General features: G+C 34.0%; 1 protein-coding gene across 2 annotated transcripts; it reads right to left on the bottom strand.

The window, feature by feature from the left end:
• Positions 1 to 981: 981 nt before the first annotated feature.
• LOC110028113 (WPP domain-interacting tail-anchored protein 1) lies at positions 982 to 20219 on the bottom strand. 2 transcript variants are annotated; one of them, XM_020729842.1, is made up of 5 exons: positions 19925 to 20219; positions 15070 to 15580; positions 13988 to 14979; positions 4266 to 4427; positions 982 to 1338 (listed from the first exon to the last, which is right to left on the bottom strand). In XM_020729842.1, exons 2-5 carry the CDS (start codon positions 15560 to 15562, stop codon positions 1132 to 1134), a joined length of 1854 nt encoding a protein of 617 aa, XP_020585501.1. In that variant the 5' UTR covers positions 15563 to 15580; positions 19925 to 20219; the 3' UTR covers positions 982 to 1131. The 2 variants fall into 2 exon arrangements, with proteins under 2 accessions (XP_020585501.1, XP_020585502.1); XM_020729843.1 differs by having other exon boundaries at positions 13988 to 14967.
• Between the last annotated feature and the right edge of the window lie 11 nt (positions 20220 to 20230).

Genomic DNA, 20230 nt, shown 5'->3' with positions numbered 1-20230 from the left:
TATATATATATATATATATGTAGTATCAATTTTATTAAGTTTGTCACATCAAAGTAAACACAATCTTAATTATAAATTTATTGAAAATAATTTCAAATGATTTTTAAATTAATTCTAAATTTATTATCCAATTATTAAAAATATAAATAATGCATTTTATAACATGGATATTGATAATTAAATGTTGGAATTACTAAATAAAAATAATTCAAGATATTTATATATCAATAAAAGGAAACCAGCCAAGTTTTAATTAATGTCGTTAATCACAATGGCTAATTTTTTTTATAGCACATCTCACTTGAAAAGGCTGCCAAAGTTTTATAAAACTGTTTTATTTAAAAAAAAAATCAGAAATTAGCAGCTTAAGAGAACTTCATCATATAATATATTTTAGTAAACATTTTTTAAATAAAATTTTGTGAGAACCAATAAAATTTCATATATTGCAACTTTTAAATCCTAATAAAATATTTTATTTAATAATTTAAATATATTCAGATTATAGATACTGAATGATAAGAACATGATAAACCTCTCAAAGCTAAATTTTATGAAAAGACCCAAATCAAACATATTGGAGATGCAATTGAAGGTACCTTGCTTAATCATGGTCAAAATTTTTTAAATCTTTGAATAAATTAATCACAAAACACAAATAAATATCCCAATTATGATGAGTTTTAACTTGAACTCATAGACAATCAATTAATCAACAAAATTATGCCTCGAATAACTCAATTTTGCAATCCTCCACCATCAAGAAATAATGATTTATTGGCTAAGAAAATATTTTAAAGCAACTTAAAATTAAGCATTATATAGAGTTGGTGCAACCAAATCAAGTTCAATTTAATCCTTCTAGCCAACAACTCAAATTACTAACACTAAGAAATAATTGAATATCCTTCTTATAATAGAAACATGGCATTTATGAGTGCCTTAGTTTATGTAAAACATCTATTATACTCCTCTTGTGCCTCCAACAAAATAAAGAAATGATACTAAAATAATAAAAAATAATGTGTATCAGTGATGGATTCATGCTCCTACTGAATTAGTTTGGAAAAAAAAAAACATATGGTGAGCAAAAGTACGAAATATTTGCTCGTTTATATATAGAAATTAGGATTAAGAGTTCTCAAGTTGAAATAAGAACACAGCTAAGACTGATAGGAGTGAGACAATGAAGGCCAGGAAAAAATACTTGCAATTAAGCTGGGTGGCATCAATAGTTCTTACAAGCTCTGCATTGGGAAGAGCAGCCAAAGAGTCCTCTGCTGATACTGTAGGATCCTGCTTCATTTCTAAGGCAGCACTAGCCATAGATTCATCCACCTGCCCCAGAAAATAAGATTAGTATATACTCTGTACCACCATAAATACAGAAATAGTAAGAGTTATTGTATGTTAAATATGAAGCAGGATCCCAGAACATGCTGATTCAGAGGAGTTGATTAATTTTGAAAAGAGATAAAAGACAAAACAAAAAATAAAATGATCAAAATCATCATCAACCGAGTACTCGTGATAGAAATCAAGAAATCGCAAAAATTTTATTGCCAATTAACTGTAATTCTCCTCTATATTATTTCTACTGACTGATGCAGATAAATCTGAATGTTATGAAGATACTGTGTAATTTAAAAGTTAATCCAAGTGAAAGCAAGCAATGAAAAAAGAGATATCTCCTCTATAAAAATACCTGGAAATTGATTAAGCTAAACAAATTCACAAACTAAATGAAATAATAAAATCAAAGATAAGCAAACTAGCAGAAAAAAGTATAAAATGAGATTGATAGTGAAATACTTCCAATAAAAGGGAGACATTGAAATTTTCTCTCATGTGATTAAAATAAAAACTACAAAATTAAATTGAGTATTAAGACTTGAAGCTAAAGCAAATGGATGTTGAGAATAATTTTCTCCATGATGATCAAAAGAAAGGCATCTACATGGTTCAACCTCAAGGCTTCATAGTATAAGAACAAGAAAATCTAAACTTCAACCAACAAAAGCCTACATAGCTTGAAGCGATCCCAACTCCAATGATATCAAAAGCTTGATGGATTCACGTAAAAGATTGACTTCCATATCTATCATGTTAATCATTGCTGGCACGAAAAAGGCAAGCAAAGGATTGTATCATCTTACCTTGGTCATGTTTATTCCAAAGGACAACATCAAGAAAATCAGCAATCTTAAAAGATAATTGTCAAAGGAATTTGCCACAGAAAATCTAAGGGAACCCTAAAAAAAACTTAGAATGAGAATAGAACGACAAAAACTTCAGATGTTGAACATATCACCATCTAAAAAGATCGATATGTGTTCAAATGGTTGACATGATGAATGCAAAAAAAGTGAACATGTCACTTGCAAACCACTTTAAGATCTCAAAGAAATAACTACCAAAAGCAAATGAAGAGAGACTATTAGCTAACATCTCTTACGACTAAGAAGTTGGCTCTTTGATATATGTAACAGTCCGCATAAAACCAAACATTGCACATGCAATTGGTGTTATTAGTTGATATATGTCAAATCTAGAGAAAAAATAATGGTAAACTGAAAATTGAATTCTAAGCTACTAAAAGCACAATTAATCACTCAATGAAGTTTGAAAGATTGACTTGAAACTATAAAGATAAGTTGATGCAAATCTAAGAGAAGCCCAAGATACATACAGAAGCACAATAGAATGCATCTACTCCTAAAGTGGAACCGACAAAAGCTAAAAATATAGTTATTGAAAACCAACTAAGAGATGATTTGGCTAAAGGTATTTTGAAAGAACTGAACCAATCTAATCTGTGACAGTCAAAATGTCATTTACTTGGCAAATAAATCGTCTTATATTCTCTTACAAAGTATATAAAATTCAAATATCACTACATACACAATTTGTTTAAAGATGATGTTTTACAACTAAATAAAATTAAAAGAGCAGAAACCCCAGTTGATATACTAACAAAAGTGGTACCTATCAAGGAGAAAATGAGACCTGCAAAACCTTAATTAACGTCCACAAATGATGATATGGAGATGTGGTATACAGTGATACTCAGACATTGATCACAAAACAAGTAAATGATAAATTTTATCTCCAAGTGGGAAATTGTTAAAATATGAAGATAATTTCATTTCTCTCCTATAAATTAATTAAAGATCATCCCCTAACTAACATGAACGTTATGATAACCATCACCATCTTCCTAATAAATTCAAGCTTACTTCAAATTATCTCTAAGCACTATATAAGGAGATGGCTCAAATATGTTGAAATATTTCATAACCATAGACAAATATAAAGAATTGAAAGAGAAGGAAAAAGGGGCTTGCATATTCATAACCATAATAAGGTATTGCAGTAGAGGAGAAAATAGGGAGAAGATGGTGATAACAACAATAGCAGCATCTTCTCCACGTTCGGCCTTTCCTTTATGTCATTCACATAGAAAAAGAGTATTTCTACCATTACCTTTAAATGTATAAAGGAAATCTTTATTTACTTCCATTTTAAAGCTTAGTCGAATATTGAATCTCCGCGCAATTGTGAATATCACTGAACCAAGTAAATGTGTCCTGTGGTCATAATCCTTGATTTGTTTGTTTTTTTTATTTCACTTTATTTTGCTCAAAATTGTATAATTTCTAGCACATTCTGCCAAGTAGTGTGAGATACAACAGTTGAATTCGCTCGGGCTTACAAAATTGGTCACTGACATCACCATTATAGAAGGATAGCAACTCCCAATCATGAGAGTTATGTTTAACTCGTTAAAAGCTATGCTTGATTAGACAATGAAACACTATATCTCCTTAATTTCAACAATAGCATCACAAAATTCATTTTTCAAACCAAATATGTTCTCGCCATCAACTTCCAAAAAACTTGCAACTAGTAGCAAACAACAATGAAAGGTTAATAGATTGGGGCTAATTAAGGGTTGTTTCTATGAATTCTACACATTGTATTTAAAGAATTTTAAGATAAAAACACATAATATTCAAATTTCATTTCATCCTAGAGCCAGTTGATTTCTTCCCAATATTTCAACTTTGTAACGCTCATTTATAGGGTCAATTTTGGCCTACTCATGCAGTGAAGTATTCCATTGCCGCATCTCTCTTCTTCTTTGGCTAAAAGTAGAGATAAAATCACAAAAAATAACTAACCTGTCAATTTGTATCTAACAAATATGCAAATAAGAAATTATGAGTGCATATAAAGTAGAGATAAAATCACAAAAAATAAATAACCTGAAAATTTGTAGACACAGACTCTGCAAGGGTTTCATTATACGAATTGAAGCTACCATGATCATTGTTATTTTTAGCTTTCTCATGATTCAGGACGACATCATTTTCTGGCCACAAACATTTCTTTGTCAAGATCTTGTTCTTTTTCGTTAATGTAGACATCTGCATTTGCAAGAATAAAACAGTATCACAAAGCAGGTCAACGTAATGTGAAATCGTAGTCACAATTTTATATTTAGCGTACAACTAAAAGTTGTCGTCAATCTATCAAAACTAAAAATTTGTTAGAACATTATTCATCCCTTCCTGATCACCAACAGAAATTTATTCTCACTGGAAATTTTAAAAAGCACTTTGCTGCTATCTCGAAGAACTAATAACTTAACTTAGACATGAAATATTAAGAAAAAAAAATAGTAAAGAGAATAATTAGCTCATGGAGGCAAATAATTATGCCCAAAGCTCAAAGCTCACTCAATAATTATAAAATTCTAATAGACCAAAAATCCAAATTAATTTTCTTTGACTTAAGGACCACAATATATAATAAACATAGAGAGTACTACTTAAAAGTGGCATAAGATTCTACTAATCTAAAATCTTAACATTTCAATTTTAAAAAATATTCTCAATCATTCACTAGTTTCCACTAACATTAAATCCTTTACTTTCAATTCAAAAGGTTTCATAGAATTTCATGATAGGCCATCCTTTAAGAAAAATAATTTTTTGGAATTTTTTTTTTTCCTCAGAGTTTTCCTGAAGTTAGGAAAGATGTCCTCTTTGGGTTGGATCCCCAAAATTTAGGGAGGTGAAAAGGAAAGGAGATTGTGGTGGAGTCTAAAACTTTTCATTTCTCAATTGCCGAATTCTGGGAGAGTATAGAAGCTTTCTTTGGTTAAAATATTTATTTTTTGGTGCAAAATTCTTCACACTAGCACAAGAATCCCTTTGGAAGCAACTTGTAGTTGAATAGTCTTACAAAGTCTAAAACTTTTCGTTTATTTCTTTGTTTTTAACTAGAAAGTCGTATTATGAAGTTATTGAAGATATCTAGCCTTGCAAAGGTTACCAGCCTATTGTAACTTTCTATGAGTGTTGTAGTTCTCTTTTATGAAGAATTTCTTCAACATTGTGTGCCTTGATTTTCCTATTGGCTTTACGAGTTTTTCTGCTATATTTGTTAATTTAGTATATTATCAAAGTTGAAGTTAATGATCACTTGGAATTGAAATAGGCTAATCTTGCGCCAAAAATATCTACAATCTAAGAATGAGAAGTCCATAAAAGAAAGTTTCAAGTTATATAACTTGATAACTTAGATTGAATATTCTTCCTCTAGTTTACAATATTGCATGTGGAGGTTAGATGTGTGCTTCATTTGAGTGCAGTACAAATGTGATTGTCAAGTTATAAGGAAAATCATCTCCTTGTGCACGTATAAAGCATGATTTTATACTTCGGTAAATTTTTTTCCTTAACCTAATTTAAGCCGCATATCTTATTATTAGTTGGGTGGGCTTGGCTTTTATTTTGCTCAGATTAGATCTTTATTTGTGATAGATAAAAAACAAATGCTCACTAATTTTGTGTAACACTATTTTTCACGACCACATTTAACTTTTTCAATTATGGTCATTTGTTCATGTGATTAGTGGTCAGTAATATGATAATCTCAGCTTTGCTAATCTACATGCATAACTCCGCTCCATTAACAATAGAATACTCCAACCCTAATCAATCTACATCAAATTAGAAAAAGAATTTATAATTGCATCATTATTTCAAGAAAAGGTGGAACATTTAATCTGTTAAATAATAAAATTTTAAGTAACAGTGCAAAACAAGTAGGTTTTTGTTCTAGATAATAACAACACAACTATCATGAGCTTGAGATTTATACTTTTTTCAAACTTCTACATTTGAAATGATGTGTGATCTTATTGGATTATTTTCGTGGTGAATAAATTATTCTGAAATTTTATTTTTTTTTACCTACTATTTATATTTCAAAAGTTTAATTTGCTGAAACAAAATTAGGGCCACATTTCAATTCATTTTGGCGAAGTGTTTCAAGTAAAATATAATCAATATGAACTGGCATGAAATATAAGCTTTAAGAAATATACAAAAATAGAGTTTTAAATAAAAAAAAGTTAAACGTTTAAATATTATACGATACTTGCATATCCTGTTGCTACATACGATTTAACTTAAAGACAATTTTGTTTTTGCTACTTGCTTCATTAAAGGTCTTATGCTAGAGTTTAGAAATGATAAGCCCCTATAAATTAAAAATGCCGAGACTTTAGCTTGATCCCTGAGTATTAAAACAAATCAAGTATATTGGGTTCTTGCAATTACTTAATTCTTATTAGAATATTTCTTAATAAAGGATTATGTATTAATTGCTTTTATTTGCTTTTATTTTCTTTTTTGTTCCTTTATTATGTTTTAATTTGTTTCCTTATTAGTATATCATGTAATGGGTATTTATACCCCTTTTCGCATCAATAAGGATGATCTTGGGTTCAATTCTAACAAGATATCAGAGTCTAACTCTAGATTCCCCAGCCTCCTCTGTCGGTTCGAACGGCCCCCGCCTCCACCTCATTCTCCTAGTCGGCGACGTCCTCTGTCGGGTCATGGTATTCCAGTAAATCTGCGGTCACCGACAGCCAGATTCCTTCCTGCGAACTGCAGGAATCCTTCAGATTCCTGGCCACTAGTATCCTTCTATTCCAGCAAACTGTAGAAATCCTTCAGGTTCCTTCTGAGAATGGACAGTTTTGAACCGGTCCTGCTTCAGAATCCTTCCTGGGAACTGCAAGAATACTTCAAGCAGTCGCTTTTTCTTCCCGATGGATCTTGTCCACCATATTCCTTCTGCTGCTTCTGTTCCTGCAATTCCAATTCCCGAAGGATTCATCATGTTCCTACAGATTCCTGTCCGAAAGATTCCTCCTACTACCGTTGTTTTACAGGAAGGATTCCTACAATTGTCCCGCTACCTGTAATTCCTGTAGTTGTATCTGTTTGTCGTGATTCTAACAAAATTTATCGATGACTCAGAACCACAACAACATAATATTTGGCTCTATCGGAATTATGGTGGATTCATCCAACACGGAATCACCATTAGATAATATTATTGATTCCACCGAAGGATCAACTACAACCTCCGTTTCCTTGCAGATCGAAGGACTGAAAATCAATAATTTCTTGATCACAACACATAAGTTGAAGGCAGTATCTTTCTCCAATGGTTTCAAGCTGTCTTTGTTTATTAAATGATGTGGGAAGTTTGGTCACCTAATAGGTATGATTCGCGAACCTCTAAAAACTGACCCAGCATATGGAGCTTGGGAAGTAGAGAATTTCATGGTCATGTCATGGTTGATCAACTCCATGGAAACTTATATTGGCTGATCATATATATTCCTTCCTTTAGCTAGTGTCATCTGGATTGTAGTCCATGATACCTACTCAGATGTAGAGAATTCCTACCAACTCTATGAGGAATCTAAGAAATATCATGAGGAACAATGATCCAAGACTGTGACCCATACCTATAATGATCTAGTTGCATTATGATATCAGAGCCTAACTCTAGATCCGCCAGCCTCCTCCGTCGGTTCCAACAGCCCCCGCCTCCACCTCCTCCTCCAAGCCGGCGGCGTCCTCTCCCGGGTCATGGTATTCCAGTAAATCAGCGGTCACTAACAGCCAGATTCCTTCTTGCAAACTGCAGGAATCCCTCAGATTCCTGCCCGCCGGTATCCTTCTATTCAAACAAACTGCAGGAATCCTTCAGATTCCTTTTGAGGATGGACAGTTTTGAATTGGTCCTGCTTCAGATTACTTCCTGCGAACTACAGGAATACTTCAAGCAACCGGTTTTTCTTCCCTGTGGGATCTTGTCCGGCATATTCCTTCTGTTGCTTTTGTTCCTACAGCTACAATTCCAGAAGGATTCATCCTGTTCCTGCAGATTCCTGTCTGATGGATTCCTCCTGTAAAAAAACCTTCGTTCTGCAGGAAGGATTCCTGCAGTTGTCCTGCAACCTGTAATTCATGCAGTTGTATCTGTTTTTCATGATTCTACCAAAATTTATCGATGGATCAGGAACCACAATAACATATCATTTGGCTCTATAGAAATTAAGGCGGATTCATCCAACACCGAATCGTCTTTAGATAATATTATAGATTCCACCGAAGGATGAACTCCAACCTTCGCTCCCTTGCAGACCGGAGGACAAGAAATCAACAATTTCTTGATCACAACACATAAGTTGAAGGTAGTAACTTTCTCCGATGGTCTCAAGATATGTCTTTGCTAATCAAATGATGTGGGAAGTTTAGTCACCTAATAGGTATGATTCGCGAGCCTCTGAAAGCTGACTCAACATATAGAGCTTGGGAAGTGGAGAATTTCATGTTCATGTCGTGGTTGATCAACTCCATGGAGGCTTCTATTGACCGATCATATATGTTCCTTCCTTCAGCTAGTGTCATATGGATTGCAGTCTGTGATACCTACTCAGATGTTGAGAATTCCAGCCAACTCTATGAGGAATCTAAGAAATATCATGAGGCAAAACAAGGGTGCAGGACCATGGCCCAGAACTATAATGCTCTAGTTGTATTAAGGAATGCGACCTATATATTATGATTACACTTGAGAATATCTAGCCGATCTGTCTTTTTTCCAGAAAATTGTAGAAAAGGAGTGCATGTTCCAATTTTATCGTCATTTCTTGGCTGATCAACTCCATCAAGACTTCTATTGGCCGATCATATATGTTCGTTCTTTTAGTTCCTGCCCTCTAGATGACAGTTTGTGATATCTACTCAGAAGTAGGGAATCCCATCCAGCTCTATGAGGTATCTATAAAAATCTGTGAGGCAAAACAATGATCCAGGACCATGACTCAGTACTATAATTATCTAGTTGCATTATGGATGAAATGCAACCTATATTATAACTACACTTGGGAATCTCAGGTCGATCTGTCTCTTTCCCAAAAAATTTTAGATGTGGAGTGCATATTCCAATTCCTGGCTGGCCTTAGCAAAAACCTTGAAGAAGGACGAGGTCGTATCCTTGGTCGGGGTTCCCTTTCTTTAGCTCAGGCTTCTTACACTGAGATTTGTCGCAAAGAGAGCACGAGATTTGTTATGTTTAATACTTCTACTCTGTCGGTCGAAGCATATGCCTTGGTCTCTGATAGTGCTCAACCCCGGGTTGGTCACCCACTAGTGATTTCTGTCACAAACCCAACCAAACTCATGATAAGTGTTGGAAGCTCCACGAAAGCCTGCATCCAAACCTTCGGCCGAATCTTCTGTTACTAAGGGCCTCGTTACGACATCTGGATCCAACACAGTAAAGTCGGCCTATACCTAGAATAATTCAGAATCCTCCAATTCTCTTAAAAGTCAAATTGAGCACTTAATCAAGCTGAATAGATCCAATCCAATCTCTTTCGACACGTCGACCTCCCACGTTCTTCAAGGTACCGATCCTATGACATTCACTTCTTTTGCTCATTCTAACCTATGGATCATTGATTCAGGTACCACGAACCACACGACTGGAAGCTCTCGAGCCTTCTCGACATACTATCCTTATTCAGGGAAGATACTATCACAATTGCTTATGGGTCTCAAAGTTTCATTGCTGATAAAGGCTATGTTGCTTTAACAATAGGTCTAACTATGGAATTTGTTACATGTATTTATGCTGAAAAGTAATATTTTATTTGTTAGGAAACTGACATATGACATAGATTGCGCTGCTCATTTTTCCTTTGATGTCTATGTCATTCAAGATCGTCGTTCGAGGATGATGATTGGAACTGCTAAGCGGGTTGGCGGGCTCTACTTCTTTCAACAAGAGGAAAGCACAGAGAACAATGACACTCCACCCAGTAGTTATAGTTTATCTCAGTCTACTGAATGTTTTATTATGTTGTTACATTGTCATTTGAGTCATCCTAATTTCCATTATCCAAAACAATTATATACATTGATGTTTACTAATAAAAATCATTCTAATTTCAAATGTTCATTCTAATTTCAAATGTGAATGTGAAATATGTCAGTTAACTAAACATTATCGTGTTCTTTATCCATCTCGTAATTACACACATTTCGCTTCTTTCGCTCTTATTCACAGTGACTTGTGAGAACCCTCTCGCACTCCTAGCTGCACAAGTAAATGGGTGGTTCCTTACTTTAATTTATGACCACATTTGGATGACATGGGTCTATATTTTAAGAGAAATTTGAAGCTGCGATCACTTTTAAAAACTTTAACACATTCATTTTGACCAAATTCAAAACTTTCATTCATGTCCTTCAGAGTGACAATGGTTGCAAATTTTTTAACTCTATATTAGGGGAATTCATGTTAAGTAGAGGCATCCTCCATCATAGTTCATGTATCTACACTCCTTAACATAAAATGATAGTCGAGAGAAAAAAATCGACATCTCCTCGACGTTACCCGCTCCATTATGTTTCACTCTAATGTCCCAAAACGTTTTTAGAATGATGTCATTCTTACCGCCACTTAACTTAAAAATAAAGTTCCCTCGAAAATTATCAACTTTCGTGCCCCTTCAGCCGTCTTTGAAAACTTGTTTTCCAAACAAACGGTTCTTCTCCACTTTAGATATTAAAATTTTTGAATGCACGGCTTTTGATCGGAATGCAGCCCCATTTGGAGTAAACTTGAACCCAGGTCTATAAATTACGTTTTCCTCGGATACTCTGCCACTCAAAATGGGTATCGTTGCTTTGAGCCTACCACAAATAGGATCTACATGAGTGCAGATGTCTCCTTTCTTGGAAATGTTCCCTACTTTCCTAACTCGACCTCCAGTGAGGGGGGGGGGGAGGGGCGCTAGAGTTCTTAGACACTGTTCCTTAACCTACTCCTGTGGATATTCCCCCCACGTCATATGCCATTGAGGAACTGTTTGTTCCTTTGGTTCCACCCACTTCTCATACAACCAAGGAGTCTTTGTCCCTTTGGTTTCACTAGCACACCCTCCTACTCTCCATTTCTACACTCAGATACACTCGTTCTTATGCACCTACTTTGGAGCTCGCTAACCCCTTACTGAACCGCAAATTCCCTTCGGACAACATCCTCAACACTGCTCCTACTACAAATGAGAAAGTCAGTTCCTCTAGTAAGGTACCCAATCAGACAGACTCTTTCAATCCCATGCTAAGCTGTCTCTTTTCGTAGATTATCACCAACCTACAAATCATCTGCTACGATCTTAACCAATCATCAACTTTTATCTACTATTGAGGCTGTCTTAGCATACCCAGCTTGGAAAGTTGTCGTCATGGAAGAGTTGAACGCTCTTCAACTCAACCATACTTGGGACAGTTGATCTTCCTTAGATTAAAAAAGCAGTGGGATGTCGATGCATTTTTAACATCAAGTTTAAATCTGATGGATCCTTTCAAGGAACGGTTGGTCGCCAAAGAGTACTCACAGACTTACGAATTTGACTATCATGAGACATTTGCTCTAGTTGCTAAATTAAATAACATTCGGGTCCTCTTATCCCTTGCAATGAATCTGATTTTGCCCTTATTTCAGCTTGATGTCAAGAATGTGTTCTTGAACGGCATTCTTACAAAAGAGGTGTACATGACTCTTCCTCCATACTTTGACTTCTCTGCCTCCCAGGGGCAAGCATTTAGACCGCAAAAATCTCTCTATGGATTGAGCCAATCACCACTGGCATGGTTTGGGAAATTCACAAAGGTCGTGGTAGGCCATGGATTCACTCAGGCTTAATCTAACCAGACTCTCTTCTTCTGACATTCCTCAAGCGGCCAGTAGCTATCCTCATTATCTATGTTAATGATATTATTCTCACAAGTGGTGATCTACCAGCATTGGAGTCTTTGAAAGGTATACTTGTTGCTTCCTATAAAATGGAGGACTTAAGATTTCTTCGGTACTTCTTAGGCATGGAAGTTGTTCGGTCATCTCAGGGTATTTGTCTGTCTCAGTAAAAATATGTGATTGACCTTTTGACAAACAACAATATGTGCAAGCCTATGGCTGTCTAATGGATCCCAATAAAAAACTACTTGACGTTATGAATGCAATTCTTGTAAACAAGACTCGCTACCAGCGTCTTGTGTGAAAACTCAGTTATATTGCTCATACACGCCCCGAAATATGCCACACAGTTGGGATAGTCAGTCAATTCATGAATGATCCTTATGAGCATCACCTCCAAGTTGTCCGCTGAATCCTCCACTATTTAAAATGGACACCGGGCTCAAGTTTGTTTTTTTTTCCTGCCACATCTCTCATTCTATTGTAGTTTACACAAACACGGGTCGATAGGGGTGTGGTTCATTTGTGTGGGGAAAATTGATCACGTGAAAAAATAAGAAACAGTTTGTAATTGCTCATAGCAGTGTGGAATTTTGATCCATGTCTTTGAGAATTTTTGAAGCTCTCTGATTATGAATCATGTTCTACAAACTACGTATGACAGTCTCCACTCCCCTACAGTTGTTTTGTGATAAAAATGTTGTCATAAACATTGCTCACAACGCTGTCCAGCATGATCGCACCAAACATGTTGAGATTGACATTAAGGAAAAGTTCGAGTTTAAGAAAATTTGTGTTTCGTTTGTGTCGTCTAGTTACCAACTGTCAGATATTCTCACAAAAAAACCTTCCTCAACCACTATTTGACGAGTTCAAATCCAAGTGGAATATAACTCACATCTAAGCTTCAACTTGAGGGGGAGTATTAGAATATTAGAATATTTATTAATAAAGTATTATGTATGAATTACTTTTATTTTCTTTCCTTTATTTCTTTATTCTGTTTTTATTTGTTTCCTTATTAGTATATCTTGTAATGGGTATTTATACCTCTCTTTGTATCAATAAGAATTATCATGGTTCTATTCTAACAATTTTTTAAATAAAACTAAGCAACATCTCACATCTGAAATCTCTTGCAACAATGTAATGCAAAAATCACTTAAAGTTGAAATTAGTATGTTTAAAAAATATTAATTCACAAATATTCTTTTGATGATATATTATATGTGAAAGATGATTTGTAATTAAGAATTTTGAAAGATAGATATATTATTTTAAACAGCAGCTAAAAATCAATGAAATTTTCGGATTTAGAAAACACGCCCAAATTAATTGGAATAAAGTAAACGAAGGTGATTAGAGTTTGGAATAATGTATGATAATTACGCAAACTATATGAAGATTTTGCTATGTTCATCGCAATAATATTTTGATTCCCCACACAACCCACCAACACACCACCCCCACACCCCACCAATGATTAGTTAACGACTTTTATCAAACATTAACACATCATAAAAAAGCTTGATCATGACCACCGCACTTATCTAACCCCCTTTGAAACTTGCATCTGAAATACAACCGAAGCAAGACGTTGAAATAAATTTTTGGATTAAAAGAGTACTTTTGTTACCACCTATACTAAAATTTATTTGACAAAACAAAAACAGGTTAAGGCATTCAGAAACAGATACAAAAATTAATTCCTTCACTAGAAACCAAGCTGAAAATGATAAAGTAACAATGGTGTAACAATCAAACAATAAGTTAGACTCAGAAACATTAAAAGCATTAACAGCAAGTAAATCGATAAATTAATTTTTGCAAGAAAACTGATAGAAACCTGCAGTTGAATACGCGCTCTTTCTGATGCCAACTTCTTCACTAGTTCAACAATAAGTGTGGTCCGGTTACCAATATCCTTAGCAATAGCTACCTTCGCCATGTCAGCTTGATGCAATGATGCCTCTAAACTTTCTAATCTTCCTCTCAGAAAGCACAATTCTTCATTTAATTCAAAGTTTGTATCATTCAATAGTTTAGCATCCACAAGCTCAGCCCTATTTTCTGCATTAGAAACCTTCCCCTGTAGGTCTTCAATTAATCGTTCCATATCTTTTAGTGTAGTATATTGCATATTCTTCTGTTTGTTATTTGCATCAACAGATGCCTTTGCATGCTCCAACTGTTTCTCTGATTCCTTGAGCTTCCTTTCCAAATCAGTCTTCTCAGTTCCATTATTTCTGAGAAGTCCCACTTCAACATTTAGTTCTTCATTAACTTTCATCAACTGAGCACACCGTGCTTCAGCACTTTCTGCCCTGCTTTGTATTTCTATGACATTTTCCCTGAGACCCGTAATTATGTTTTCCATGTTATTATTTTCAAGGTAAAAAGTATTTTGTCGGCTGCTACCTTCTCTAACAGGACCAGCTTCTTCAGCAGATGGTTCCACAATGGCTTTCCCCATGTTAGACTTCTCCCATTCTCGGGCAGTTGACGCAGTGGAACCGTACTCACTATTCTGGAGCTCCATAAATTCCTTTGAATTTCCCAAAAGTAACTCAACAGTATTTTCAGCTGCAAACACTCTCTCCATTATTGTTTCTATCAAGTCTTCACTATAGTATGCATCCTGCTCTGCAAAATAAAGTTTCATCTTTAGCTCATTTTCATTATTTTTCGATTCAGACAGCATCTTTTCAAGATCCATTTCCCTGGCCAATGATTTTTCTAATGATTGTAAAAAATGTCTCTGTTGCTCTAAACTTTGCAGATTCCACTTTGAATTCATAAGTTTACTGCCATTCTCTAAATCCACGTCTATAGAAATCCCTACACAAAAGAACTAATAAGACAAACTATAGCACATTTTCATTCCTACTTTACAAAAGATTAACATATTTAAACAACTTTCAAACTCACCAAAGGCCAGTAATCTTTCAAAATTTTCAGATTGTTTGCGAATATAAGCAACCTGTTCTTGGGAATTTCTCAAAGATTCCCCAGCATAATGTAGCTTCGCTTCAATGTTTGATGAGGACTCTTCAGTGTTATCGTCACTTTCAGTGAACTTCTTGTGAACATCAATGATGACTAGTTGAAGACTGGATAAAAAGCTTTCTATCTCTTTCAACTCTGAGTTCAAGAATCCGCTTAAAATATCAAATTGAAAAGCCCTCGCAATGGACTCCGTCGAAAGTTCTTCAGAGCTGCTGGTAAGAGTTTCATAGTCGCTTGCTCTTTCGGCCACTTGCATCACAAGTAACTCTAAATTCGAAACTTTTTCTGAAGAATATGCTAAATCTAACTCTATTTCTCTTGAAACTTCCCTTGTAATCCCTCTGGCAATCCGATCTCCATTATACGATATATTGTCGTGTAAGAATATAATATCAGAACCATCATCCACAGACATAACTGATTTTCTTCTGTCCTAAAAGTTAGAAAAATAAGGAAGATTAACATCAATGGTAAGCAACAAGAAATGTATGATTATTATGAGAACTGCCAATAATGAGATTCTTAAGCCCAAAATAAAAAAATGAGGGCTCAATTGCTGGCCACTTTATAGCACAATCTGAAAAATACTTCTAGATTAGATAGATTTCAATCATAGAACCATACTATGACAATATATTAATTTCTAGTAATTGATAAGATTTTGTTGACCATTCGATGTCACATAATGAAAAATGTATTAATCACAACCCAACCAAGAATTCAGATCAGGCAAGTAGACAGACACAACGCCTTTTATAAAGGAAAAGTGGAAGGAATAGAATCAATATTTCTAAAAAACATAAGAGAATCACAGCATCTGATTACATCTCAATTTAAGAAAAAAAGAAATACCAGAGGCATACAAAATAAAGGTTCGTAGTTTTTGAAATCAAGAAAAAAGCATTAACAACCATAATGAAGCACAAAATATGTGCTCTGCTGGGTATAGAAAATGAAATAAAAACAACAATAAAGGTCATGACCCTCTAAACCGAGATAAAATTATTGATAATACAATAGCTCAATGGGTGCGCTTCTACAATTTAAAAAAATCAATAATAATAAAATAACAAAGTGTGTATTATAAATTTCTAAGCGTATTCACCAAAATAAATAAATTTGAGCAATTAACATCTACAACATTTACACAATTATATCCAACCAAAAAAATAAATAAATAAAGCTCCAACTGAAAACATTCATATCCAACACGCATCTAACTACAAAAAATAAAATGAATATTTACTAACAAAAAAATAAAGCATAACTTATCTATTGAAAATGTATAAAACATTACCAATAGCCAATACTTAAAATGTTAAATGTCTCATAGGTCCTAATAATAGACACCGAAGTAACTTCATTTTTGACAGATAATAACTTATAAAGGGATGAATCTGTACAACTTACCAGGCTTAGTAATAATATACCCATAAGGAGGCTACAACCATAATCTTACATATTAATTCAACATATTCACGAAATAAAATATACAATGATGACAGTCGGAATTACAGTGATTAAAATAAACACATTACAGAATAAGAACATATCAAACGCAAATGTACCGACCATGTGATTTTAAATTGTTTAAATATTTAAATCACATGCATGCAGAGATTCATAATGGATTATCAATACTCAAACACAGAATAGCATCAATCAATAATAAAATATCAAACTAATTGTCAACCCAAAGCTAGAATCACACATTCTTGTGCACCAGTTATAAGTCTTGTGATCCCCGCAGCTGAAACACACATTCACACAACAGTCATACACTGACAAACAAAGCACACACTATCACAGCATCTCAAAACAATACAACAAACTTAAAATTGCCCAAATTTGAGAGTTAATATAGAAAAAAAAAATCAAACCACTCAAATGTGATGGGATAGGTCCTAAGAAACAAAGCATTACCAATCGATCACACATGAAAAAACTTATGGCAAATCCATCCCTATCGAAGGGCCAGATAATCAAAACCATTAATTCTCATATATACCATTTCCCATCTACAAGCAATAATGTTACAATTTCCCAAATCAGAATTTCAATAAGTAATCACCACTAAAAGGTAGTTTTCACCCATTTCATCAACGATGATTGAAATAACGATGATAGTTTGATAACCACCACGAGAGCGAGATAGAGAGGGGGAGAGGGGGAGAGGGAGAAAGGAAAAAAGGAAAGCACTGAAATAAGAATTAGGATTCTCACCTCTTGGATTCAACTGTTTCAATAGTATTGTAGAGAAAACTACCTTCAAAGCCCTGACACACTCACTAAGCAAGATGAAGTATTGAAGTGAGTACAAAGCTAATAGCTTATGGGCTAGGAGAGAATTAGGCTTGATTTTTTTAGGGCATTAATTAAGAACATGGTATGATGAGCTTTACAAGGTTTCGTTAGTTCGCAAACCAAACCTCATTTATCAAGCATGCAAGTAAGAACAATACAAATCTATAGACAAAGCAAAGACCGCCTTTCATTTCATTCATCAACTATTTATAATACAAGAGCCCAACTTTGAAATTGAAAATACAAAAATGAAACTGCAGTTACACATTAATTTCAATTATGAATATGTTCTGGTGTAAGTGTAACTTTCAATTTTAAATTTGAATTTTGCAAAACCTGACAAATGATGATCTGAATGAAGCTTTGTATGACTTGTATACCTCTATATTTTGATTTATTAAAACCTACTAGATGATCGCTTGAACTTTTGGTATCCCATTTTAAATTTGAAAATCCTTCATGATGCTTTATGTAATGTAATTTTTTAATTTGAATAGGTGTTATCAAAGCACAAAGTGTGAAGCACTGAGCTTTATTTTTGCTTCAAAGTGCAAAGCGCAGAGCAAAGCGGTACTTTTATTAACTAAAACACTAAAAGGTTATATAAAATTATTAATGTGTAAATATTTTTATTAAAAATTACAAATTGTAAAGTATAACTTAAAATTTGATATAAAGAGATAATAATGTCGTTCAAAGCCCAATTGGAAGCAAACATTGAGGATAAACCTGAATTTTGAACAATTTCTAATAGTTTGATTCAATACTTAAAATATTAAAATTAAAAAAAAAAACTTATAGCTCAAAATAAAATAAAAATTTTAAAGCATAAATAAACTAATAAAGTCTCAAAGTTTATAAAATAAGTTAAATTAATTCAGTAGCCTTTCATTCCCTCTCGTTAAACTGAGAACCGAACCGATTGCTTTGCTTCAACACTCAAAGCGTGCTTTAGAGAAGTGGGTGTCATGGACTTCGCTTCGGTTTGCATGTGAAACATGCTTTTAAAAACATTGATTTGAATTATTTGTAACCTGACAGATGATACATCACCTTTTATGCTTCCAATTAAGTAGCTTTATAAATGCTCAAAACCTTTACTAAAAAGAATATATTTACTAAAATGAACTAGAATAAATAAGTAATGATATACTTATATTAATTACGTTGTTGAATAATTAACAAAGCATTTTAATTGATTTCCTCTCATTTTTTATATTATAATTAGCCTTCTCAGAGATTAATGTATTTGTCCTAAGTCAATTCTACTTGATTTGATGAGATATGTTGCAGAAAGTTAAAAGTGTAATTGTGAAGTGAGAGGATTAATATTTCATGTGTCGGTAAGACAGGTAGATGTTTGAAACCATAGGGAAATTCCTCCAGTAGATTGTTTATGGAAAGGAAGAGATCTTGATATAAAAACAACTGTAAAAGTGAACATCTGACTCGTACAAGTTGGTCAATCTAGCAATCTTGATGCTTTATGGACCCTATAAATGGTAAAATATTGATTAGGAGTGTAAATAATATTAAAAGGAAAAATAAAAAATAATCATTTTATCCAAGGATCCTGTCATATTTTGCATTCATTAATTGCACCATTATTATTCTCAAATGATGAAATTTTAAAAAATTAGAAATGATAGTCCTGCATTATTAATGTGAAGTGGTTCTGGCAATGATATTCTTATAAAAAAGTTGTGATAACGATAATGTAATAGCATACAAAGATTAATTCATCATAACAACAATACTACGGAACTCAAATATGGATCATCTAAAGAATTATGCAGCCTAATGCAAATATTGGGGTAAATTATATTGAAGGGTGTCTAAAAGGACGACAAGTAGGTGTAATTCAAAAGACAAAGGTGCAATATCCTTTAGATGAAGCAGAGAAACTTTAAACAAAGCATTAGAAGATGTGCCATCCGAATCATCAGCAGCCAGTGGAGTGTCCAAGAAAATGTGCTTGAAGATATCTAAAATGGGTGATAGTTTAAGGAAACAAGAATAAATAACTATAATGGTTTGCAGCCAGTACAATATGATAACCCAAAAAAAATATTCATTATGAGCTGTATAAGGTAAGTCAAAAAAATGAACTCAAAACAAAATATTTATGTGACCCTTAACACACAATGTCTCTTTCATCTCAAAATTTCCTTTTTTTTTTTTTTTGGTTATTGTCGTTATTTTAACCCCAAAAAAAAAAAAAGTGAAATTAATGGAGGAATCCATTATCATTTCCTTCTTCTTTTTGGGTGGATGGAGGTTTTTGTTCAAAGATGCTAAAAATGCCATAATTCTAAATTCTAATAAATCAAAGATGCTAAAATCGCATAGTCAAATATCCAATAACAAAACGCAGCAAAAACAGTCAACCAAACTTTCGCATAGATGATTTAAAAGCAATATCCATGTATACAACTCATAATAGTAATTCTTTGCAAAACAAAATGATAAGTACCTCTTCGGTGAAGAAATCAGACACGACAAAATTTGACTAGCGAAGCAACGAGGTCGGCGGCAAGATCAAGAGAAGGCCGCTGATGCCTATTATTGCCTGGAATTTGCCGACGTGACGCACGGCCCTGAACACAGCTCAGCGGCGGAGAAACACGGCGACGGCGACGGGATTCACGGCGAAAACCGGAACCGATTCGCGGCTAGAACAGAGGTAGGGCTTGAGCGCGGGCGAGGGAACTGAAGCGAAGCATGGCAAATGGAATTTGCTCAATCCGGGCATGTAATTTAGTAATTTCAGGATAAAAAT

The sequence above is a fragment of the Phalaenopsis equestris genome, unplaced genomic scaffold (assembly GCF_001263595.1).
Source record: "Phalaenopsis equestris unplaced genomic scaffold, ASM126359v1 Scaffold000488, whole genome shotgun sequence".
NCBI lineage: Eukaryota > Viridiplantae > Streptophyta > Magnoliopsida > Asparagales > Orchidaceae > Phalaenopsis > Phalaenopsis equestris.
The sequence above is the reverse complement of the archived record's forward strand: the minus strand, read 5'-3'. Positions and strand labels throughout refer to the sequence as shown.